General features: G+C 42.8%; 1 protein-coding gene and 1 pseudogene across 2 annotated transcripts in view; one reads left to right on the forward strand and one right to left on the reverse strand.

Annotated features, from left to right (window-relative positions):
- Nucleotides 1-2,046: 2,046 nt before the first annotated feature.
- ANKRD13A (ankyrin repeat domain 13A) overlaps nucleotides 2,047-26,165 on the forward strand; it is a 32,929-nt gene continuing 8,810 nt past the window's right edge. The window contains exons 1-8 of one of the 2 annotated variants that reach the window (XM_041729234.1): nucleotides 2,047-2,358; nucleotides 13,879-14,011; nucleotides 14,792-14,916; nucleotides 17,578-17,623; nucleotides 18,810-18,953; nucleotides 19,940-20,129; nucleotides 23,939-24,005; nucleotides 25,368-25,449. In XM_041729234.1, the coding sequence (XP_041585168.1) occupies nucleotides 2,263-2,358; nucleotides 13,879-14,011; nucleotides 14,792-14,916; nucleotides 17,578-17,623; nucleotides 18,810-18,953; nucleotides 19,940-20,129; nucleotides 23,939-24,005; nucleotides 25,368-25,449 (883 nt within the window). In that variant the 5' untranslated portion in view covers nucleotides 2,047-2,262. Of the gene's footprint in view, nucleotides 2,359-13,878; nucleotides 14,012-14,137; nucleotides 14,322-14,791; nucleotides 14,917-17,577; nucleotides 17,624-18,809; nucleotides 18,954-19,939; nucleotides 20,130-23,938; nucleotides 24,006-25,367; nucleotides 25,450-26,165 lie in introns of those variants that run through there. The other variant, XM_041729235.1, reaches the window with a different exon arrangement.
- LOC121475865 lies at nucleotides 19,242-19,325 on the reverse strand (annotated as a pseudogene).

The following is a 26,165-nucleotide window of genomic DNA, read 5'->3' on the forward strand; positions in this document are numbered from 1 at the left end:
TTTCGACTCATGTGCAAGATGGAACGGATGTGTTATCTGCCTCTAGTCCACGATTTTTTTGGCTTGTCTTGCTGCATAAGAATGATTTTTACATTTATAAAGGGTTGTAAAGAAGGAAAAGGAGAAGAGGAAGTGGATGAAGAATAGCTGGAAAAAACCCTCATATGTGTTTTTTTTTTTCAAAAAGCTAAATATTTACTACCCAGCTAAGGACAAATGGGATAATTTACAGAAAAATAAGGTGTGCCGCCCCATAGTAAATACTCAGTAATAGTAGCTCACACTATTATTGGTATTTGGTATTACGATTATTTTCTAATCACAACTTTTTGCTTTTGAGAATAAGAATAGAAAATCTACAGGTTGGAGTGAGATAAACACATGAGATGAATTTAATCAGTGTGAAGGAGAGAAGACATGTGACCCTAATACTAATGAATATTTATTGCATGTATTATATGTAAACGCAGCCATGATCTCCATTCAGCAAATACTGGATGCTTTTTAAGGGCCAGGCACTGCTTTGACTTTAGATACTCTGGTAAGCAGCCATTGTGGAGTTTTTCAACTCATGAATAAGAGAGAGTTCAATAAACATTGAAGGATGAAGGGAAAGGTGAAGTTGCAAAAACTTCTGGAAAAATAGGAAGTACTGGAATAGGACTTGGAAGCCCTGGTTTTTGGCCTATCTCTCCATTGTGTTAAATGTGTGGCGTCAGAATCACTGCTTCATTCCCACACATTCCACGGCGAGAGCTCCTGTGTGCCATCCTGATGCCCCTATATCCTGTTTTGGTTCGCAGACTCACAAATCTTCGGGGACTCAACACGTGTGGAGAACGGATTAGGCCAGGATTCTTGAACAGCTGTTGTTGCAGGCATCTGAAAAGCTGGATGCACACAAGCAAGGGGAGGCAGAGGGGATGCTTTCGGGATGCATTAAATAACTTCACCCAGCTGTGCAGTCTAGTTGTGGACAACTGTGCAGATAGCTTAGGCTGGTGAGTAGCTTAAGTTGACCTGGCTCTTCATCGAATCACAGAGCTGTAGTGTCTGAGCTTGCAACCCAAAGAATGTACTTAATATTTGCAGAATGTGTCCAATGCTGGGTATTGTCTATTAGTCTTTTTAGCCATAATCCAAAACTCAAGTGGCTAAGTTTCAAGAATAAATGACCTTCTTATGTGGAATAAACAACCCCCATAGGTGCCTTTGAATTGTAACACAGTTCGGAGTTCACACAGAACAGTGTTTCTGAACTATTGTGGATGATTTTCCCCCATCCAGGGGACATTTGGCAATGTCTGGAGACAGTTCGGGCGGAGGAGTGCTCCGGCATCTAATGGGCAGAAAGGCCAGAGATGGTGCTCAGCATCCTACAAAGCCCAGGACAACGCCACCCCCCCCCCCTCCCCGCCCCCAGAAATAAAATGAGTTTCCAATGTGCCCATGCTGAGAAACCCTGAGAAAGAACAATCCCCTGGCGTTGCAGGTCTTTAATGCCACTTCCCCTGAGTTTAGAACTCCTCCTTTAACATTGTTTAGTGTTGCCCGCTTCCAAAACGGCTTCTGGCCAATCGTGGAAGCGCTGCCCTGTTCCAAAAAGGCTGCAAGGGAGTCAGTAACTGGAATGGTTCGGTCCGGGTCCCAGCTGCCTCCCCCCGAAGGCCGAGCGTATGGAACAGGCCCAGTTGTGGACTGAACCATGTGAGATCGCTGGAGCAGGAGGGAAGCGGCTGGTGACGGGCAGGCCGAGTTTTGAGGGTAGAGGTCCCGGGGTCAAGGCGAGGACGTTAGCTCTGTTTTGGGCTGGCTCTGTGTGTCCCGGTGTGTAGGCGGGGGCGGGCGGGATCGGGGCGGCCCCGGGCCGGGTGGCTGGCCTCGCCTCCCCCCGCCGCGGCGTGCGGTGGTTCGCCCCGCGCACTTCCCTGTTTGGGGCAGTTCGGCCCGCAGAAGTCGGTTCGGGAGCTGTCAGCGCGGGCGGCAGCTCGGCGGGGCGCGGGGTGGGCGCGGCCGACCCCGTCCCCGACCCCGACCCCGACCCCGACCCCGACCCGGCCCGCGACCCCCGCCCTCCCGCGCGCCCCGCCCCCGGCCCGAAGGCCGCCCCGCCGCCTACCGCGCCCGTCGCTCGCTCGCTCGCCCGCTTGGTGCTCTCTCTCTCGCCGGCCTCCTGGCGGGCGGGCAGGCGGGCGCCGGAGACCCCGCCGGGGCTGAGGCTTGGCGAGCGGGCGGCGAGGGCCTGGCGGCGGCGTTTTCGCCATGTCCTCGGCCCGCGGCAGCAGCGGCCACTTTCCCTTGCACCTCCTGGTCTGGAACAACGACTACCGGCAGCTGGAGAAGGAGCTGCGGGGCCAGGTGAGCGGCGGGGGCGGGGCGGGGCGGGGCGGGGCGGGGGTCGCTGAGCCCCCACCGCTGAGCCCGCCTGCAGCCCTGAGCCTCGGGGCCCTGCAGCCGAGGGCCGGTGATGCTAAGAGGACGAGTATGGGGGTGCTGACTGCGTGCCAGGCGCTGTGCCGGGGCTGTGGCGGACGGTGCGTCTTTCAGCTTTTACAGCCGTCCTAGGAGGTGGGTACTGTCGTTTTTACATTTGCCGGAGAAGGAAACTGAGGCTCTCAGAGGTTATCTGCCTTGCGCAACATCTCCTCCCTAATACATACAACTCTGGCCGGCTGGTTCCAGATGCACTCTCTGAACCAGTTAGGCTCGACTGCCTCTCCCAAAGAGGTGAGAACAGCACACGCCGCTCACCCCACCCACCCCTTTTGTCAGGAAGGGCTTGGTTGGGTTTGAGCCCAGGTTCTAACTCGCCCTGTGACCTTGGGCAAGGCATTTTCCCTCCGTGGCCTTAGGGAGGCTGATACATACCAAAGTTTTGAGAATCACTGGTGCCCCGGATCCTTAAAATCCCTTTCTGTCCTTAAGTGCTTTGATTCCTTGTCATTGATTTGCTGCCATCTTTTGAAAGCGGTGGATCTCAGTTGGAGGTGATTTTTGATGTACACCTCCCTACCGCCCCCCTCCCCGTGGTAATGCGTGGAGACAGTTTTGGTGGTTACCAGTGGGGAATGGGTACTATGGTGAGGCCAGGGATGTTGCTCACCATCCTACAGTGCACAAGACAGCTCTCGACAACAGGATTATCTGGCTCAAGACGTCAGTAGTGTTCTGCTTGAGAAACCCTGCTTTTTAAAGGCATCTTAACAATTCTGGGAGTTATTGGTGCCCTCAAGTTATAAGCTAACACACTTAGCAATTAGGATAAGGATTTGTAATTATTTGGTGTAATTCTTGTTGACTTTGAAGTCCTGATTTCTTTTTTTTTTTTCTTTTCAAGATTTTATTTATTTATTTGAGAGAGGAGAGAGAGAGAGCATGAGCAGGGAGAGGGGCAGAGAGAAGCAGACTCCCTGCCGAGCCGGGGGCCCACCATGGGCTCCATCCCAGGACCTCAGGATCATGACCTGAGCTGAAGGCAGATGCTTAACGAACTGAGCCACCCAGGGCCAACTTCAGCCCCTGAAGTCTATTTTTGAATGGCTCAAAATCGATACTATAATTGTCAAGAAATTTTAGAGAAAAAGGAGCACTTTTGGTTGGCAAAAATTGAGCAAGGTCAGCAACACCCTGTTTGGTGACTGGTTACTGCTAAGTGAGTGTGTTCTTGCACCCTGCTATATTTGTAAAAAAAAATTGTTGAGCACTTGCTGGGAGTCAGGAGTTGCTCTTTTTTCATTTAAATCCTCTGTCCAGACAGAATAAACTTTTATTGTAAGAGTCATTGGTCTTAATTAGATGACGCCCCCAGAGTAGATGATTCACTATTAGATGTACCAGTATACCTGGTGATTTCATTTGCTCTCTGTTACTAGATGTGGTGCAGAGGGGAATCCTCCATCATTTTGCTCTTAGCTCTAAGTCTTCTCATCTTGGACACTTGAAAAATGACCAGACAATCCTGCTGTGTTGTGCATCTGCACTTCCTCAGTATCTGGGCTGCCCCAGCTTCTTATGAAATATTGAGATAAAGTACAAAGAAAGTCACAGAATTAAGTCCCTTTTGATAGAGAAGTTCATTGCCATCATTAAGCCACAGACTTTCAATACTGATTTCTGAAAACAGCAGGCTTTCTATTCATCGAGGGAGAAGAAAAGAGCTTGAATGAGGTGCAGTTTTTCTATAAGGAGAAGATAAGAACACGGTCTTGGTTTACAATCTAAGATGTGGCATAGTTGTATTCTCTCCTTTTCCTGTAAGCTGTAATGAAAGTGTTCTTTGGAAGTTCTCTGTGCCTTTTTACCTTGAAAACCATTAAGGATATTTGTGATCAGAGAATTATAATTCTGCAGCAGATTTTCCTGGAGTAAATTCATCCTTCACACTTTTACTGTCAAGGGGGTCAAAGAAAGAATGTTCATTCTTGCTAATTACTTGGTTTTGACTTTGTTATTGGTTATTCCTGTAGATTATTTCATAGTATACCAGTCCCCTCTGAGTAAGAAGTAGTTGAGGTGTATTCGTAAAGAACATCTTCGCCGTGAAAGGTTGACTGTTGTGTGACCACATAATCTAATCTGAATCCTGAAACTTGGCCATTGAAGGGGTAGAGATGGGGCTGGCTTCAAGGGCATGCTGCCTGTGCTCAGAAGCGGTGTACTTGGTCTAATGCTCTGCTGTCACTGTCTTGGAATTTTTTTTTAAAGATTTATTTATTTATTTAAGATAGAGAAAGAACGAGTGTGGGAGCAAGAGCAAGACAACACGAGAAGGAACAGAGGGAGAGAATCTTGAGCAGACTCCCTGCTGAGCACCGAGCCGAACTAGATCTCACAACCCTGAGATCATGACCTGTGCTGAAATCAAGAGTTGGACCTTTACCCAACAGAGCTACCCAGCACCCCTACCATTTTGAAATTCTTAATTTTTTTTTCTTTTTTTAACAAGGAGACTTGCATTTTCATTTTTCACTGCACCCTGCAAGTTATGTAACTGGTTCAGGTTTAAGTTGATCATTGATATTAAAATATGTGGCAGGAAATATTTTGTTGCTTTCATATTTATCAAGATCCTCTTGATTATGAAACGTATACATACATCTATGACTTGGAGGCAGTTGGGTTAATGGCTAGCGCTAATACTGATTATGTTGTGAGCTTGGGCAAGTTATTTACCCTTGCTGAATTGTTTTATCATCTGTAAAAATAGGGAGAGTAGCACTGAAAGCCTGTTTTGTCAGGCATTGTGCTGAAATGCTTTATATGCAATTTTAGATTTAATTCTCATACCAGTGCCCTGGAGTGAATGGTGTTATGATTCCCGTTTTACAGATAAGGAAACCAGATAAGGTGGAGAGAGGCTTAGTTGCATGCTTTGCCAGTGGCTGAACCAGGGTGTGAACCCAGAAAGTCGGACTCTGCCGTAATGCTGTATGTTTAAACCCTTTCAGTTTGCTTCTTTTTGTAAGAGTCCCTCCAGTTCAGAATTGTGGAAGATAAGGCAGAGAACAGATCTGAACGTGCAGGCACATAGTAACTGAGAATAATCCCATTTATCATCATTGCTGTTGTTATTATTATAATCTTCCTGGGCTTTCAGTTTCTTTTATGTATGCTCCAATTTTACGGCAAGGGACATGTATTGGCTGCATAGTGAAAAACAAAAAATTCCTATCACCCCAGCAATACAACCAGCTGTTTCACTTAGCAATTTATTTGCCAGTAAGCTTCTGCTGTCTCTTCCTTCATTCCTTCCATCCCACGAGTGAGACTTGAAACAGGCCCACTGGTAAGCTGTAAGAATTGTATTTTGTCCTAGGAACAACAGCACAGAAAGAATCAGATTTATCCAGATGAAGAGGATAGGATACGTTTCTGAGTGTGTGTGAGTCAGCCCCCACCCCAAGGTCTTGCTGAGAGCTGGAGTGTGGAGTTTGCCAACTCTGCAGTTGTTTCGAGCTTTCCATGTTGGCTCAGCAGAGGCACTTTATTAAGTGCCTCTTAACGCATCAGCTCTACTGTCTTTAATATTCAGTGGGGCCTTGAAGTAGGTGCAGTGGAAATGATTTGTGTCATGGTTATGTTGTTTGTCATTTAGCTAGAGAGGTCTATTAAACATGTCTGGCCTTACAGATGCTGGGAGAATGAATGAACACTTAAGGGGACATATGCAAAGGTGAGTGCACCTTAGATGGAGGGAAGCCCAGGACCGAGTAGGGTGCAGGGTGGCAGATGAGGCCTGACTCTAGGGCCAGCCCCTAGTGAGGAAGTCAGCAGGTGAAAGTACACCATCAGGGCAAGAGGAAGAGGATGTTCTAGACAGCTGCAGTCCTCAGAGCTTGATGGGGAGCCACGCTGTGCTCATGCCCCAGTCTCCAGCAGGCCGAGTGAGGCACTGGGCACACATTCAGGTTGTTGCCTGTTGGCTGGAGGCCTACCAGGAGCCAGGGGCCAAGCATTCAAGATGAGGAGCTAGAGCCTGCTCTCAGGTGCTCCTCCGCCTTGGCCCTTGGGGGCTCAGGCTCACTTGAGGGAACTATGCCTACAGATACCATTGCCCACCTGACTTGGGGTGGGGGAGTCAGTTTGGGCCACAGCTACAGAGGACCAGGGCAGCCTGAGATGCACAGGAATGAGGGTGGACTCTGGAGAGAATGGAAGGCCAGTTAGCAGCCTCTTGCTGGACGCCCCCAACCAGGGAACAGTGATAGTTGATGAAGCACTCCCATCGAACTGAGGACCGAGGTACAGAAGGCTTGAGTAATGCACCTGAGGCTCTTCAAGGTCCTGGAAGTGGGCCTGTTGTCTGGCTCTGCAGCCTGCCCTCAAAGCTTGGCCTTTACCACCTCTGGAGGACAGCAGGATGTAAACAAGGCTTTGAGCAAGCAAACCCCAGGGGCTTAAATTACCAATGAGTATGGGGACGTGCAGAAATCTCATAGCTTTTCTTTTCTGGGGGGCACTATTATAGTTTAAAGGTGTATTTTTGATTTGGTACAGTTCATGACTGAAGAAACAAAGAAAAAACTGAAATCAGCTTCCAGTGTGAATTCCAGTTTTATTCTGAAAGCTTTTGCTCACTGAACTAAAGTCCTTGGTCAGAGACCCTAAGCCCCACTATTAACTGTAAATGAAATCGGAACAGATCTCTTTTAGGAAGAAAGTGACAGCTTATATACACTCCATAATGTGGGTGTAGGATAATACGACCTAATTCTTTTTAGTGCTTCTTACAGTGTTAGTTAGGTATTATGCCTTTATTCTTGTAGGAACTCTGTAAGGTCTGTGTTTTTATTGTTCCCAGTTTACAAGGGAGCAAACTGAAGCTCAGAAGAAATTAAGCAACTCATCAAACAGTATATAGATGATAGATTCGTTTTATGTATTACATAAAACACATACATATGTGGGTTTTTTCAAACATCTTTATTGAGCTATAATTCACTAATCATAAAATTTACCCATTAAAGTATATCATTCAGTAGTTTTTAGTGTTTTCACTGAGTTGTGCAACCATCAGCACCAGCAAATTCCATAACATTTTCATCTCCCCAGAAAGAAACCCTGTACTCTGTAGGCACTCCTCATTTCCCCTCAACCCCTTCAGCCCAGGCAACCGCTAATCTACTTGCCATCTTATAGATTTGTCTATCCTGGACATTTTCTATAAATGGAATCCTACGATATGTGGCCGTTTGTGTCTGGCCTCTTTCACTTACCATGTTCATGAGGTTCATCCACACTGTGGCACCTATCAGTACTTTGTTCCTATTTATGGCTGAATAGTATTCCATTGTCTGAGTGTACCACATTTTGTTTATCCATTTACCAATTGATGAATATTTGTCCCCCTGTCCACCTCACTTTTTGGCTCTGAATAATGCTGCTATGCACATTTGTATACAAGTTTTCATAAGGATGTATGTTTTTATTTCTCTTGGGTAAATACTCATGAGAAGAATTACTGGGTCATATGGTTAGTCTGTGTTTGACTTTTGAAGGACCTGGCAACTATTTTTCAAATTGGCTGCACCATTTTACATTCCCACCAGCAATGCATGAGGGTTCCAGTTTCTCTACATCCTTGTCCATGCTTGTTATTTTTTTGATTGTAGTCATTCTAGTGGATATGAAGTGGTATCTCATTGTGGTTTTGATTGACATTTCCTTAGTGATTAATGAAATTGAGCCTCTTTTCATGTACTTATTGTATTGGATATCTTCTTTGAAGAAATGTCTATTCCAAATCCTTTGCCCATTTAAAAATTGGGTTGTCTTTTTATTCTTCAGAAGTTTAAGTTCTTCATATTTTCTGGATACTGACTAGCCCCTTATCAGATAAATGACTTGCAAATATTTTTTCACCGTCTGTGGGATGTCTTTTTACTTTCTTTATGGTATCTTTTAAAGTATGGTATCTTGTAAAGTAAACATTTTCGATTCTGATGAAGTGCAGTTTATCTGTATATATATATATATATATATATATTTTTTTTTTCTGTCTGTTATGCTTTTGGTATTGTATCTAAGATGGTTTTGCCTGACCCAAGGTCACAAAGGTGAACTTCTGTGTTTTAAGAGTTTTCTTGTTTTAGCTCTTCCATTTGGGTTTATGATCATTTTAGAGCTAATTTTTCATGTATGGTATATATAAAACTTTTACATGTGGATATCCAGTTGTTCAAGCACCATCTGCTGATAAGATTATTCTTTCCCCCTGAATTATTTTGGCATCCTTGCTCAAAACCAATTGACCAGGGATCCCTGGGTAGCGCAGCGGTTTAGCGCCTTCCTTTGGCCCAGGGCGCGATCCTGGAGACCCGGGATGGAATCCCATGTCAGGCTCCCGGTGCATGGAGCCTGCTTCTCCCTCTGCCTATGTCTCTGCCTCTCTCTCTCTCTCTTTGTGTGACTATCATAAATAAATTAATTAATTAAAAAAAAACAAAACAGGGCAGCCTGGCTGGCTCAGCGGTTTGGCGCCTGCCTTTGGCCCAGGGTGTGATCCTGGAGACCCAGGATCGAGTCCCATGTCAGGCTCCCTGCGTGGAGCCTGCTTCTCCCTCTGCCTGTGCCTCTGCCTCTCTCTCTCTCTGTCTCTCATGAATAAATAAAGAAAATCTTTAAAAAAAAAAAATTGACCATGAGTGTATAAGTTTCTTTGTGGATTCTAAATTGTATTCTATTGATTTACATGTCTGTCCTTATGCCAGTACCACACTGTCTTGATTGCTGTAGATTTGTATATAGTTAAGTTTTGAAATTGTTAAGTGTGAGTCTTCAAACTTTGCTCTTTTCAAGATAGTTTTGATTATGCTGGTCTCCTTGTACTTAAGAATTTTTAGGATCAGCTTGTCCATTCACAAAAGGCCACCAGAATTTTGATAAGTATTACATTGACTCTGTAGCTCAGTTTGGGGAATATTGATGTCTTAAATATTAAGTTTTCTGAACCATGAACATGGTCCATTTATTTAGATCTTAATTTCTTTCAACAATGCGCTGTAGTTCAGAGTATATGTTTTTGTACTTCTGTTATTTATTCCTAAATATATATTTTTAAAGATTTATTTATTTATTCATTCAGAGAGAGCGAAGAGAGAGGCAGAGACACAGGGAGAGGGAGAAGCAGGCTCCATGCAGAAAGCCCGATGTGGGACTCGATCCTGAGTCTCCGGGATCACACCCCGGGCTGCAGGTGGCGCTAAACCGCTGCACCACTGGGGCTGCCCTTCTTTTTGATGCTATTGTAAATAGAATTGTTTTCATAATTTCATTTTGAGTGGTTATATTTGTATAGAGATACAATTTATTTTGTTTTATTTTTAAAAATTGAAGTATAATTAGCATAGTCTTATGTTAGTTTCAGGTGTATTACATATTGATTCCATAGTTCTATATATTACTCAGTGCTCACTATAATTATAGTCATCATCTGTCACCAAACAAGTTATTTACAATATTATGACTATATTTCCTATGCTGTACTTTTCATCTCTGTGCCTTAATGTATTTTATAACTAGAAGTTTGTATCTCTTAATCCTCTTTATCTGTTTTACTAATTTCCCCACTCACTTCCCCTCTGGTAATCTGAGAAATGTAATTGGTTTTTGTATATTGATCTTGTATCCTGCAACCTTGCTGAATTCCTTTGTTCTAATTTTTTAGTGGCTACCTTGGGATTTTCTATATGTAAGATCGTGTCATCTATGAATAGAGATAGTTTTACTTCTTCCTTTCTAATCTGGATGCCTGTTCTTTCATCTTCTTGCCTTATTGTCCTGGTTAGAACGTCTAGTACAGTGTTGAATAAAAGGGATAGAAGAGAACATCCTTGTCTTGTTCCTTGTCTTGGGGGGAAAGCATCCAGTCTTTTACCATTAAGTATAATGTTAGCTGTGGGTGTTGATAGTTGGATGCTCTTTGAGGAAATTCCCTTCTATTTCTATTTGTTGTTTCTTGTTTTTTATTTTTATTTTGTATCATGAAGGGGTGTTGGATTTCGTAAAATGCTTTTTCTGTATTGTCGTACTCTTGTTTGGGCTGCTGTGACAAAATACTGTAGACTGGGTAGTTTATAAAAAATAGAAATTTATTACTTACAGTACAGGAGGCTCTAAGTCCAAGATAATGGTGCTGGCAGATTTGATGTGCTAGAGAGCTCTCTTCCTGGTTCATAGCAGGAGCTTTCCAACCATGTCCTCAAATGGTGGAAGTGGGACTAGCAAGCTCTCTGGGGTCTCCTTTATTGAGGCACTAGTTCTATTCATGAGGGCCCCACATTCATGCCCTAAGCATTCCACAAAGGCTCCACTCCTAATACTATCATCTTTCAAAGTTAGGATTTCAACATAGGAATTTAGATCACATTCAGACCACAGCATGCATCTTTTGAGATGATCATGTGTTTTTAATTTTATTTTATTCTACTGACATAATGTGTTACATTAATTGTCAGATATATTTTTAAAGATTATTTATTCATTCATTCATTCATTCATTCATTGGAGACACACAGAGAGAGGCAGAGACATAGGCAGAGGGAGAAGTAGGGTCCCTGTGGGGAGCCTGATGTGGAACTCCTCCCAGGACCCTGGGATCACCATGTGAGCCAAAGGCAGACACTCAACCATTGAGCCACCCAAGTGTCCTTAATTATCAGATATTAAAACCATCTTTGCATTTGGGATAAATCTCACTTGGTCCTGGTGTTTAATAACCCTTTTTATGTGTTGCTAAATTTGTTTTGCTAATATATTGTTGAGGATTTTGTATCTATATTCATTAGAGATATTGGTTTATGGTTTTCTTTTTTGTAATGTGTTATCAGGATAATACTGGGCTCACAAAATGAGTTGGGAAGTTTTCCTTTATCTTCTATTATTTTATTTTTTGGGGAAGAGTTTGTGAAGAATTGATTTTAATTCTGGCAGAATTCACCAGTGAATCCGTCTGGGCCTGAGCTTTTTATAAAGTTAAAAAATTACTGATTTTAATCTCTACTTGTTACAAATTTATTCAGATTTTCTACTTTTTCTTAAGTTAGTTTTGCTATTTTGACTCTAGGAATATGTGCCTTTCATTTAAGTCTCTCATTGGTTGGCATACAATTTTTTATAGTGTTCCTTTTAAACACTTTGTATTTCTGTAGAGTTGGTAGTAATATCCCCTTTCACTCTTGCTTTTGATAACTTGAATCTTATTTTTTTTCCTGGCCAATCTAGCTGAAAGTTTGTCAATTTTGTTGATATTTACCAAGAACCAGTTTTCAGTTTTGTTGATTTTTTTTTCTGTATTGATTTGTCATTCTCTGTTTTGCTAATTTCCACTTTAATCACCCACTGTCTTTAATCCCAGTCACCATAATATAATATTCTCCCTCCCTTCTCTCTTTTCAAATGAGAAAGAGGCACAGGATGCTCTTGAAGAGCTACAATCAGCAATGCAAAATGTGCTGCTGTCTGGTTCATACATGTAGTTTTTCCTGTGGTCCAAAATAGGAAGAAGTCAACAACTTAATGTATCTGGCTTTGATTTTACACATCGTATCTAGAGCTTGCTCAGGAGCTTGAGTGTCAGTCCTTGGTCTGAGATGTTAGTTTACTTCTAACACCCCTTTCTGGGGTGTGAATTGCATTAAATAGAATTTCCCCTTTTTTGTGTGATAAATATTGTTAAACATCTCCTCTATGTCAGGCAGTGTGCTAATAAACCCAGTACCTTTCCCATAGACTGAACTTGTTAGGTGAGGAAACAGTCTATATAACAGATATGTAAGGAGGTAATGACTTTGCTAATTATTTGTTTCCTGCTAAACTTCAACTCAGTTAAAAGTCTTTAGCTAGATTATTTATTTTTAAAATTTTATTTTAATTCAGTTTGCCAATATATAGTATAACACCCAGTGCTCATCTCATCATGTGCCCTCCTTAATGCCTATCACTCAATTACCCCATCCCTTTACCCCCTCCCCTTCTGCAACCTAGATTACTTTTAAAAAATCATGATTTAATGCCAATTAGACCGGGTGGCAGGAGCTAGGAAATATGAGACTTGGATCCAGCTCTTTGGAATTCTCAGTCTCTCTGGTGAGACAGACAAGTCATACCCTTAGGGAAAGCCAGGGAATCCTGGGAGGTAGTGTGGGCCCCATTCCAAAAGATGTATTGGTATTCCAGTGCCTGAGAGAACGGTGAGGCCTGGGACTGGTCCAGGAGGACAAGTGCTCACTTAGCAGAATGTCTTCAGCCACTGCTGTCATTCCTCGAGAACAGTTCCTATCTTCATTGTATGGCAGTCATGATGCACTTCACAAAACATGGAGGTCTATTCAATAGCTGTTGGGCAGTAGTTGTTTAGTTCTGCTTACCTTTCTCCCCTGTGGCAAGTAAGTGGCATGTTCTGGATATCTCTGGAGGCTGCAGTTAATGCCTGCACCATAACTAGCATCTCAAATCAAGATGAAAGCACATTTCCTAAGAAGTGTTTGAGCACTTAAAAAGTTTTTGTTTTTTTTTTTAAGTTTTACATTCCAGAAGTCCCATGAAAGTTTATTGTGTCCTTGGAAGAACGTTCAGAGTCATCTTTGGAAGAAAGGCAGCATTCAGTCATTCAGACTGAGCTCATGCCAGAGAAACTGCCACTTGGCTTTCCACCCAGTGCAGGTGGCTGAAGAAGGGTCGGAATAGGAATGAAGAGTAAAAGCCAAATGGCTGTGTCTAGCATGGGGAAGAAAACCTTTTAGGGGAAATGGACCAAAATGGCATGTGTTTGTTTTCATGTTTACCCATGAATATGTCCACATACACATCTGGCAGATCATGCTCATTGTAGGACCTGTGGATGCTGCTACTTCAGGGTACTTGGAACTCAGCATACAGTAATGAGAGTGGCGTTTTGGTGGGAATCCAGCTAGAGAATGTAATTTTATTCTGACCCAATTATCTTCTGTATTTTCAGTTTTGGTTAAAGTCCTCCACTTCCTGTTCTAGACCCGAATGCTGATAAGTGCTTGAGAAATCCCCCATGTTCTGTGTCACAGGGTGGTTGCATTCATGAAACCCCCTGGCCTTATTTAGACTTCATTTGAGTGCTGCTGGGAGCATAGGACATGTCTGATGATCTGAGGCCTATAGCCAATGTTATTTATTAGGTACTTAACTTTATAGAAAAAGGAACTCAATAACTATCATCTTTATTTATAGCCCTCAAATTAATATTTCAACCACTCCCACATGCAAACATTCATTCTTCCACATATTGCTGTAATTAATGTATAAATACTATTTTCTATTTTTTATACTAAATTTTCTCTCTCGCACACACTTCCATGTTTTGATGTAATATATACAATTATATACATGCCAGTGTTTACTTCACAGAATGTGGAGGCTCTGGATCCACGAGGTCGAACCTTACTGCACCTTGCTGTTTCTTTGGGACATTTGGAATCTGCTAGAGTGTTGCTCCGACATAAAGCAGATGTTACAAAAGAAAATCGTGAGGGATGGACAGGCAAGTATACTCTTAAAATAATTGAAAGCCTTTTGTTTTGTTATCTCTCTCTGAATAAAGGTCAGTCTCAATTATAATTGTCCTCAAGTTATCTTTATCTTAAGACTCTTTCTCTCTTGGGAGTAGGGGCTGAGGTGAGGAGATGCGAGCCTCAGAGGCTACTGGCTGACCTGCAGCACAATGGTCCGAACCGTGTCCTGGGCCCTCAGCCCTCAGTGGAGGGTGACTCCTATCCAGAAAGCAGCTCTCAGTGCAAACCCTTCTACCATACATGAATTTGGAGGCCAGATTCCTCCTGAGGGATGTGATGGTAATTCCAGTGAATCTGTTGAGATAGGCAAAATCAAGACAAAAGTATGACTAAAAGTAGCCTTTTCTGGTGAAATCCTGGCATTTCACTTGCTTGTAAGCTATCTTACCATTGGTCAGTTATTCTATGTTGGCTGAGCAAGGGTACACATAAGCCCTACCTGCCTGATCCACATGTAACCACAGTTGTGTGATCACACAGGTAAAGCCCGCTCTCTGAAGACACTGTCAGGATTTCAGAACTAGTGGTAAGAAAGGGGGTGTGGGGGGAGGATGGAAGTTGGTTTGATCAAGAGGCTACGAGTGCTAATTTTCTTTTCACTCAGTTAAGAGCTAGCGATAAGCAATTATGGTCATAAGAGTAAGGTGAGACTCCCTCTTTGAAGAAAATGTTGGACTCTTCAAACTAGCTTAGGAATTTGTCAAAGCATGAGACTATGGGGGATGAAATGTCACCTTTTTGGTTTCCAGTTTTACACGAGGCTGTAAGCACTGGTGACCCTGAGATGGTGTACACCGTTCTTCAACATCGGGACTACCACAACACATCCATGGCCCTTGAAGGAGTTCCTGAACTGCTCCAGAAGATTCTCGAGGTATCCGAAAAAAATGTGGCAATGCCATATTTTGAGCTAAATGCTGACAGCATAGCTGGAGACATAGACATCCACGTGTACCTACCTAAGAGTTTTATTAATTGTAAATACAATATGTTTAGTACCAAAGAACATTATTACTTATTTGTTAAATGTATGAGGTCTGGGATCCCTGGGTGGCGCAGCGGTTTGGCGCCTGCCTTTGGCCCAGGGCGCGATCCTGGAGACCCGGGATCGAATCCCACGTCGGGCTTCCAGTGCATGGAGCCTGCTTCTCCCTCTGCCTGTGTCTCTGCCTCTCTCTCTCTCTGTATGACTATCATGAATAAATTAAAATAAAATAAAATAAAATAAAATAAAATAAAATAAAATAAAATAAAATAAAATAAAATAAAATAAATGTATGAGGTCTTTCACAAGTTATGTTTCTAGGTCAGTAGACCTTTTTGAGTGCTGCTTAAAAATGATAACTTAAGACAAATGGACATCGAACAATTGATTTGTCTAGGTGCCTATTTTCTTAACAGTGGCCTTCTTTACAGAGGTCATCTTTTTGTTTTGAGAGAGAGTTTGCACAGGCTTATGAGGGCAGGGGGATGGAGGGAGGGGCAGAGGGAGAGAGAATCTTTAGCAGGCTCCATACCCAGCCTGAAGCCCAACACAGGGCTTAATCTCACAACCCTGAGATCGTGACCTGAGCCAAAATCAAGAGTTGAACGCTTACCTGAGTGACCCACCCGGGCACCTCTGAGCATAGGTCATGTTGAGGAAATTGTTATGAGCATTGGTTACTTACTGTACAGGGATTTCCAGGGCCTGCTGAGGCTCTGAAGTTTGTATGCACTTTCTCCTTGCCATTCCTATTGACCCTAGCTGTTAGATTTTGTGACTTCTGATCCATTGGCTTAGTTTATTTATAGACATTGTTTTTTTGGCTGGTAAAGACCGTTATCAATGAATTAAAGTGTATGGGCTTTGTGACACTTGGAGATCATGTATTTTTTATTTATTTATTTTTATTTTTATTTTTTGGAGATCATTTTTGTAAAAATTTGCTTCTAGGCTCATGGACTGTTTTGCATGCTGGTTGCCATTCTTCATATATATAGTCTCTGTTACCTGCAAGAATGATCTTTTGAGCCAATAGTGCAATGTTCTCAGGGCAGCAAGGGACAAAAAGCACCAGTGCTTTCATTTTCCTGTTATTTATTCTCAATTTAAGCACATAAGTGAACTTGTGAAAATACCTCCAAAGGTATTTGTTAGATAAGTCTACTTTACAACTTTAGTCAACATATTTCTTCAGAAAAACGAATAGCTCAAAAAAAAAGGAAAAGAAAAATGAACAGCTCTGTTGAGAAAAGGAACTTTGCTGTAAGTAAGACAATCACTGCTCATTATCTGAGCACTCTTTTTTTAAAAATGTATTTCTGTGACACTCAAGCAAAATCATTCCTGAAGACAACTCATTTTGTCGTGTACTACATGAAACCGTCTAGGAAATATGAAATAGTTGTATGCATTGTTTTTAAGCAGTGTGACAGAAGATTAAGTGGATTTATTGTTTTCGTATCTAACTTACTGTAGGAGGAACTAAAAACACATTTGCCCACTTGCAAAACAGAAACTGACTTAACATGGAGTCACTCTTCATTTAAAAAATTCCATGTAAAGGATTTTTTTTTTTTACCTGTATTAATCTAGAGCAGTAAACAGCATTGGATTGTGTTTTGCTTGAAGTTAGAGACAGCCTATGAATGACCTGTGTGCCCAGTGGCGCCAGATGTTGTTGCTGACGTTTTGTCTTTCAACATTATCTCCTTAAAATAGGCCCAATTTCTTGTCTGCTGCCCTGTGGAGAGACTTTACCCATTACTAGAATTCTGGTTTTACTCTAGGCTAGATTCTTGGTCTTCCTGTCCCGTGCTTCTGTAAAAAGCCATGGGGGTGGGAGGGAACAGAGAAACACCTGGAATTTGTAGCATTTCTCTTCTTGGATGGTAACCGTTGGATTTCATAAGTAGCTCTCCAAGAACCTTCTGTAAGAACTCAGAGTAGGTCAGAAAGCTGTCCTAATAAACAGGGCTGCTCTGGTGGTGTAAAATTTTATAGAGCCAAATTCTAAAAGTTTAAGGGGGAGAATGAGGACAGATGTCTGTTAACTGGAGGGAAAGCCAACTCCCTGGGGAAGTGATGTCTGACAGCCTCTTTTGGTTTTGAGGCCCAGTAAATATGAAGCATGTCCCAGAACACAAAACCTTTCAGTCAAGCTCCCCCACAGAATAGATGGAATGATGTTTTTTCTCTTTGTTCAGAATTGCTTGTTATCCACATTGCATGGCAGTGCATAAGCCCATCTTCCAGGCTCATCTTTCTGCTACTGTTAGGCACCAGACTGAGTCCTGAATCAGATTTGATTTTATCCTTCTCTAACCTTGTTGCTCTCAGTTAACTTTATTAACAGTCTAGACATATTTTATATCAAGAGAAAATAATAGCCTGCCTATAAAATAGGCATTTACTTTGATGGGTTTGCATTTTATGTTTCTTATTTTCTGTATTCTCTCTTCTTCTCCTCCTTTAAAACCTCATTAACCCTTACCATGTTTGTATTCAGTTAATAGTGCCAAGGGTCATTTACTTTAAACTTTTGTCCTTCAGGCTCCAGATTTCTATGTGCAGATGAAATGGGAATTCACCAGTTGGGGTGAGTGGCTCTGGATTTATAAGTTATTTGTTTCCAAATTTATTGAGCCTGAATATAAGTTTACTTTTCCGTTATAAAAGCTGAATGTATTTTTTTTTAATCTAAGAAATGCTTAGAAAAGAATAAGGAAAAACTGGCACCTATAGTCCCACTTAAGTACAACTACCATTAATACTTTGTATATTTTCAAAAAAAAAAATACTTTGTATATTTTCCTTAGATTTTCCTTCACACATAGGGTTTTTCTCCTGAGCATCTGTGAATATAACATATAGATAATTTTGTCTCCTCATTTTGTCACTCAATAGCTGATACCTGTCCATATTATTAGTTTTTTTTAATGTCACTTTAAATGGATTTAAGATTTTAGTAAGTAGATTTACCATAATTTATTACTCATTTTCTTATGTGGTTCAACTTCTTTTAAACTTGTTATTCTAAGGAAGAAAATTAGATGAATGTTGGGATAGCATGGTTTTTTTTTTTACAAAATGGATGTACTTCTCCAAAATCTTATGTAAGGCAAATTGACTGACAGTAATTTTCATAGGTGTTCCACTTTTATTTCCAGTAACTTAGTTAATGACAGCTCTTAATTCCCAGGTTTCACTCTGACTTCTTTGTCAGGCAAGAAGTCATATTTGTAATGAAGCATTTTAAATGATGTAAAGAGTACGCAACAGAAGAGAACTTCAGGTTCTTTTGGAAACCTTACAAGTTCTTTTCCAATGCAAATACCCACAGGTGAAGCAGCAGCAGATCTTAGATGTATTAGGTTTGATATTTCAAAGGATGGGTATGGCAATGTGGTGGGCCACAGCCATATGGCAGGAACAGCATATGTGAGCGAGAAGGCCAGATGGACACACTATAGCTCTAATGGTGATCGACCGTCAGAAAGAGAGGTTCAGTTTTGGGATTAAGAATACCCTTGGGAAATTCATTTAGGGTTTTCTCTGGATAAGACATACAACTGCACCTTTATAAAGAGCTATAGAACAGAAGGTCCACTTTTATTTTTTGAAAGTGACTTCCTATATTCTCAGTGTGGGAGCCAAGCCTAGGTCTGTCAGTCCCTGTTGTGCCACTCCTATAATTTTGTTAAACTCCGAATGCTGATTTCCTGGGCCTGCGTGTTCTGCTTGGCCCTCAGGATGTTCCTCAATAGTACATTTCTCTTCTCCAGTGCCCTTGGTTTCCCGAATATGCCCTAATGATGTCTGTCGCATTTGGAAAAGTGGTGCCAAACTGCGTGTGGATATCACATTGCTGGGATTTGAGAACATGAGCTGGATAAGAGGGAGGCGTAGTTTTATATTTAAGGGAGAAGGTGAGTGGTTCTATTCTGTTTTCATGATTGTTCCTAATGCTGAGTTACAGTGATTTTTAACCATCAAAATGTGTTTGCATTTCTATACTTTATCTGATCATGTCTGGGGCTTTTTTTTTTTTTTTCTTTTTTGGTTATTCCTATTAACTTTCAGCTCTCAATTCCTCTATTTTATTCTTTTTGGATAGTTCTCTTAATTTTTTTGTCTGTATCATTTACCACCCAATACTATTACTCTTTTGACATGTCTTTGTCCCACATTCTTGAGCCTTGAGTTTGAGACTCTTTTTTGTTTGTTTGTTTGTTTTCAATTAGCAATATTCGCGCCTCGGATAAACCTCATTGGCTACGATACTGCCACTGCGCAAAGTTGTTTTTTTTTTTTTTGTATATTTTTTTTTATTAGAATTTGACCTGCCAATATATAATATAACACCTAGTGTTCATTCCGCCAAGTGCCCCCTTCAGTGCCCGTCACCCAGTCACCCCATCCCCCCATCCACCTCCCCTTCCACTACCCCTTGTTTGTTTCCTAGGGTTAGGAGTCTCTCATGTTTTGTCACCCTCTCTGATTTTTCCCACTCATTTTGAGACTCTGTCTTATATCTCCGTATATTCCCTCCATAAGAAGGCATGATCCTCCTAGTGGAGGGTGAGAAAAATGGTATTGCCAGTCCAGCGTTGTGCATAAACAGTTTACATTAATTAGGTAAATCATACATTTTTAAAAGTACACAGATGTATTGCCAACAAAGAAGGCAAATTGTTTTAAATGTCTGCAACTTTGGGGAAGATGACCTATGGGCTGTGGAAACTGGCCAGATAATCTCCATGTAAGTAGGTAGTCAGATAAAACCTAATCTGATAGCACTTGGCGGGGGGTGGGGGGGGATGTCAAAGATGATTCAGTATTTTAACTTTGAGGCTTCCTTGTTTTTGTATCTTCCTTGCATGGTGCTTAGTTACACTCTTGTTTCCATTAACAGACAACCGGGCAGAGCTGATGGAAGTCAACCATGATGACAGAGTGGTCACCACTGAGCATTTTGACCTTTCTCAGGAAATGGAGCGCCTCACTCTGGACTTGATGAAGCCAAAAGGCAGGGAAGTTGAGAGGCGGCTCACAAGCCCAGTCATTAATACCAGCCTCGATACTAAAAATATTGCTTTTGAAAGGTACGCAGTAGGTTCTGCATTTTAATGTCTAATCCCTTTACTGCCATCTTTAGTGGCATATAGATATGAATTGGAAATCATGGGTGGATTGGGATTTTTCTAATATGGCATAATAAACATAGAGGGTTTTAATGTTGCTTTCTGTTCTAACCAAGTAGAAGCCATAGCTGACATCCTCTTTCATAGATCATTTTTATAACACATTGGTTAAGTCTTGGAGAAATGGCTTCATATTCTTTTATGGGCCCTTTATAATGGATTTTACTTGAATTTTTTTTTTGGTGTTTGGAGATCCACAGGCTCCCTAGTCCCAAACCATGCAGCTTTGAGATTCTGGAAGCTAGAATTGACCCAGTGTTGATTGTGGTTGTACTGGCTAGTCAAATTCACATTTACCATATAGTTAAGTGTGGTCCTTTCCCTCTGTGAGGACTAACAGTTTAGAGCAAAAGTCTGGAGGTGTTTCAGTTCTATTCCAGATTCTACCAGAAGAAGCTTCTGGAGAGGTTTGTGCCTTGGTTAACCTGGATGACAGCACTGTCTCTGGTCATCTGCCTCTGGGCATTGCAGAGGCATGGAGCGCTTTTGAATGTTAATGGAAGTAGAGGCTGTCAGAGCTGTTGGCCTGAGTGTTTTTACCACAGGACACATTGAGCTGAGGGAGTAAGAGCCCTGAGCGTTTGCCTAGGATGTCACATCCAGCTCTGTAAACCAAAGCAGCATAACCTGAGCTAACGTGGACACATATTATCCTGGATTTCGGCTTTACTCTTAATGAATGTACTGACTTTCTTCTCTTTTTCTTTTTTTGGTTTCCAGAAAATTTCTAAGAATGAGAGTTTTCTGTTGAGTCAGACATAAGACTGAAGTGCATTTTTCTTCAGATTTAGGAATTAGGAATTAGGGCATCTATTAGTAGCAGAAGATAAAACCAAAATGCCAGTTTGTGTGGTGTCTTGATACCACTGGTGCTTGGGGAGTGGTACCCCCAAGAGGCAGGGTCATCGCTGCCCCCCCCCCCCTTGTCACTAGCCTCCTCGCCCTGGCCTTGCCAGGTGATGGCTATCTATTAGGAGCTGACTGTGGCTTTACCTGGGAGGGCCTGGGGAAGACCCCTGAGGCTTTGGCACATCCCTCTGTAGACAGAGCATCTTCAGCTAGGGCTCTGTGGTGAAGCTGGGAATAGAGGAGCCTCCCAACCCGGGCCCTCCCACTGCACCCCCTGCAGCCCAGCTGTGGAGATAGGGGTGGGAAGAACATGCCACTGACAGGGCTGCTGAAGTACCTGCGGCTCTGGGAGTGGCTCAGTCTCTTCGGCTTTCAGTTTCCTTGAAGGAAAGAAAGGAGTGAATCTTGAAATGACGTTGCTAAAGTCCCCACGACCCTAAGATGTCATGAGAAGATCTCCTGGTTCCTCTGGTTTGTTGGCAGCATTGTTTAAGTCTGTGTTTGCCAGTGTAATTTCCAAAGAGTGTGACGATTACTGGCAGCTGCCCCAGTGAGGGTAGATGGTACGTGAGGGCACATTCCATTTTTATGGAGGACTAAGGTACATCTGGTATTTGGTCACTAGGTCTTCAGAAGGTTCAAGCTAACCTCCTTTTGAAACCAACGGTTGGTTTTGGAGAGAGTGTTTCTGGAAGATGGCTGCTTTTTTTTTTTTTTTTTTTTTTTTTTTTTGTGGTGCTCAGAATGCATGCAGTCAGTGAGTTTCTTGTGCATCGAGCAAGGATTTGAGCCACTTGAGTTGTAGAAGTGTGTACACATCCTTTCAACTGGTGGTGGGAGTGTGTATTTGTTTGAATTTGGAAGTTGTGCTCACTTGTGATAGTCGTTCTCGTCCATCTCTCTCCTCTGATCTGAGATCCTGACATCTGCTTCCTGCATGAGTTTTTGGCCTGCCAGTATGTACCCCCTGGCTGCAGTCTGGGCTTTTCTCTTCTCTGAAAGATTATGCTCTGCCAGACTTAAACAGAATGTTCCCTGTCACCCTCAGAGCCTTTCTCTGAATTGCTCAGTAGCCTGCAAGCCACAGTGCTTGCTCAGTGGCTTTTGGTGTGGCAGTCTCAGTGGAGACAGGCAGAGGTAAAAATGGCAGAGGGGGAGCTAGGTGTACTGTCATTTTCAGATGTCTCTGCCTGTAAAGTTAATCAAGGGCCAAGGAGTTATTAGAATTTGGGTTTTAAAATAGGACGCTGAATTTAATAAGCAAGCTGTCAGAATGGGAATGGAAAGGGAAGTGGAGCAGCCAGGATTGCCAGCCGAGCAGATGCAGAGGAGTGAGCTGCATGGCGGTCCCCAGGGAGAACCACACAGCTCCGCTTCCCCAGCAGGCTCGCAGGATGAAGGAGAGCAGACTGAGTCATCCTTTGGTACCTTGGAAGACTGTGTGCCAGAAAGCAGTTCTTTCCTAGGCCAAAATATCAAGTGACTTGGTGAAGGACAAGGAACTGAGGACTGGCTCTGTTAACTTAAAAGGACTATCTTGATTTTCAATTATTGATGGCTAAGAGAGGACTCTGGTTTATGAATCAGTGTGGACCCTAAGCCCTTTCCCCCAGGATTGCAGTTTTGTTTCTGAAATGTGAAGTGGAAATAGCTGGCATTTGGTGTAATTCCTTTAGTGTTTCTCTCTCTCCCTCCATGGGTCATGCTGCATTAATTGTGGACAACTAATTGGAAGAGTAAAGCTCTGGTCCTTCCTTTCTCTGATGGGCTATAAACATACATGTAAAACACTGCATACCCCATCTGGACTAATGAAGGTGTTTGAAAGCACGAGATACAAATGACATGTATCTTCTTTGTGAGTTGGGCGATCTGGCAGTTCCTGGAGCTTCCTGCGTGACATCCCACTCCCTTCTGGGGTTAGAGCAGAAGGCAGACAGTTGTTCTATGTGGAGCTAAGTGCAGCAGTCACAGTGGAGCTAGGATGTGATGTCCTAGACAAAAGGGCAGACCAGGCTGGTCAGGGCTCCCTTGTGAGTGGTAGTATTTCCCAGGGTGAGCTGCTTTGAAAAAGAACCAGAGCTTCTTGGCTGTTCTTGCCTCTGAATGCATTTTTCGCCCAGGAGTATGTTAAGTTGAGTATCTGAGTTTTCAGGCACTTTACCAATGCTGTAGCTGCCACTGGAATGCTGGGCTACTTTAAAAGCAGTTCCACAGGCCTGGAATCCATGCCTGGGCTAAAAAACTGCTTTTAACATAATCTTTCTTCTACTGCACCAAACCTGATAAAACATGTGACTCCGGAGCTGTTTCGCAGGCCTTAATGGCTTCTCCAAGCAGCTCACCACAGTGATGAGTTCCTGCCCCACCCACTCTCCTGAGGAGCAGGATGGTCTGTGCCTTGTTGTTCTAAGAATTCCTCGATTGAGATGTGGCTGCTCATGGGGACAGAACTGCTGATGTCCTTGCCCACAGTTACGATGATCCAGATAAATGCTCTGGCCCAGATACCACCTTTTGGCGAGCCCTTGGACACTGGTCATCTTCACTCATTTCTTTAGGACAGCAGTCCAGTCAATGTCACCACCTTTGTTGCCTATGCTGGCAGTTTTTGTAAAGAAGCCAAGAATGGAGGCTTTCTATGCCAGGGGTGAGGCAAATTGATTAATAACTGTGGGAGGGGGTGGGGATGCTTAAGCCATCTGTCACTGAGAACATCCTTTTGTGGACAATAGGACCATAATCATCAAGTGTCCTTCACCACCTTAAGCTGGGGGAAATAAACTGTAAAGGCTGCAGGGATAAATCTGAATGTCAGCATATTGTACATGTAGAAATTTGTGGTGTTCACTTTTTATCAGAACTAAATCCGGATTCTGGGGCTGGAGGACAGATAAAGCAGAAGTTGTTAATGGTTACGAAGCAAAGGTAAAAGGAAACTCTTAAAATAAGATTTAATATAGCTATTTAGCTTCTATGCAAATGAGGAGTCTGTTCAGATTTTTTCATGCCTCTGTGCCGTGGAGATGCTCTGGGGAATAAAGTACTGCTTAGTGTCTCTCACTTGGATGTGTATCTTACCTGATGTTTAGAAAATAGGCTAGCATGTTCCGAGGAGGCCCCTGGGTATGCCAGAGATCAATGGTGGTGTAGAGAAGTGAGTCCAGGTGCCAGTCGTCCCTGAAGGAGTGACTGCTCCTTTCATTCTTTAAGGAAGAAAAGAAAGGATTAGACTCAAACCTGCATGTTGATCTTTTTTTATAACCTGAGTGGGTTAAAAAAAAAAAAGTAAAGTAGCTTTAATGAGCCTCCGTTTTCGTAGTCAGCCTAATTGTAACCAGTGGCTTGACAGCCCACTCACATGACATCAGTGCATTAAGAGTACAGTCATCAGGGTGGAGACAGCTGTCAGTTGGGTCCTCGCCATCTTGTCAGCTGGAGTGCTCTGTTTGCTGGCCTTCAGGTAGCCCTGCTGTCCAGCAGGGATTGCTGGCTCCTGGAGCCATAGCGGGATGCTGCAGGATCCTCTGGTGACCCGAGTGGGCCAAGACGCTTCCATCATGCTCAACAAGATGCACTTAGAAACAGTGGCTCCGGTGCTGCGTGTGTTTCCTCGAGTCTCTGATCCTGGGGAATCCACGTACGGCACGTACACTTAATTCTGCTCACCGTGAGAGTCGGTCTTCCAGACCCCCCACTCCCACCCATGTTCCTCAGGTGGCCTTGAGAAAAGAGCACTGGCTCCGGTGGTGACAAATACCTTTTTGTCCATAGACGGAGTAGCTTTTACCTAGTGATTTGCTGGTTTCCTCGTTAAGTCTTGCAGGTATAGAGAACCTTGTGTTCATTCCGTTTTCAGCAGATGGCTGGCTAAATCAGTCCTGTTATAAGATTACCACAGATCAGTGCAGAAGCCCAGGATACAGGTTTGGGTGCCTCAGCATGATAGCAATCCAGCTGGGAAGCCTAAGTATCAGGACCTTTGTTTGAGGGTGTTTAGTTACACAAAGGGCAGGCGGGAAGACACAGCGTCCCTGTTCACTCCTCAGTATTTAAAACTGTCAGAGATGCAAATTAACTGCTGATGCATTTCTAAGTTGATAGCTTGTATATTTTCTCTGAAGGATCCTAATGATTGTCAACCATTTCCCATTTTTATTTTGCTGAAATTTTTTCTTTCTTTCTTTTTTTTTTTTTTTAATTTGGCTTCAGCATTCTTGCTCTTGCTATGCTTATTTTTTGAGTTTTGATTCCCTGTGTCACTGTTTTCTTTTGCACACGTCTCTCAAGGTTTACACAGTAAACAATGTGAGTGTGATAACCAAAATCCGGACAGAACATCTGACAGAGGAAGAAAAAAAGAGATATAAAGGTAATCCTTCCCCTTTTGTTTAGCTAAGAGAGAGCCTTCATTGGCTTCACCAAATTTTGGGGTTAATGTGGTCAGGTCAGGGTCATCCTAACCCTAACTTCCTTTTTACAGAAAAACTAACTTCCTTAGTCCAGCCCATTTCTGTAGGTATTACCTATAGTTGGCTTCAAGTGGAATTAAAGCCACTCAGGAGGGTTTGTTTTTGTGTTCTAAAGATGGATTTGACCGGAACGGTAGATGAGGGTATTGGAGACTAGTTTTCACTGGAATAAGTGATTCATTCCAAACTCTGACCATGAAAGATCTGGATGGAACTTGGGCTCTGAGCCCAACCAATACGTAGTTGTTCTATGGCAGTTCCACCCACCAGTGGCCAGTGGTGTGGTCTTATCTACCCTTTGTGGCTCAGGTTCCTTAGCAGTGAAATGGCGGTGCTCAGGAGAATGGGTTGAGTCTCCTCATGCAAACCTTTGGAAGGTTCCTGCAGAGTGCAGCAAGCACGCAGTAGTAGTTGGCTACCTCCACCACCACTGTTACTAGGACTCCAGTTTGACAGATGAGGACTCTGTGGCCCATCCAGGTTCAGTCCTAAACTCAAAGTCTTTCTGCTGTAGTTCTTGTAACTCTTATTCATCTAGGTTAGAGACCCTAGTAAAGAGTGTCTTGTAAGGGATAGATTAGCTGATGGTTATTGTAGATGATTTTATCAGCCTGTC

The sequence above is a fragment of the Vulpes lagopus genome, chromosome 14 (genome assembly GCF_018345385.1).
Source record: "Vulpes lagopus strain Blue_001 chromosome 14, ASM1834538v1, whole genome shotgun sequence".
Lineage (NCBI taxonomy): Eukaryota > Metazoa > Chordata > Mammalia > Carnivora > Canidae > Vulpes > Vulpes lagopus.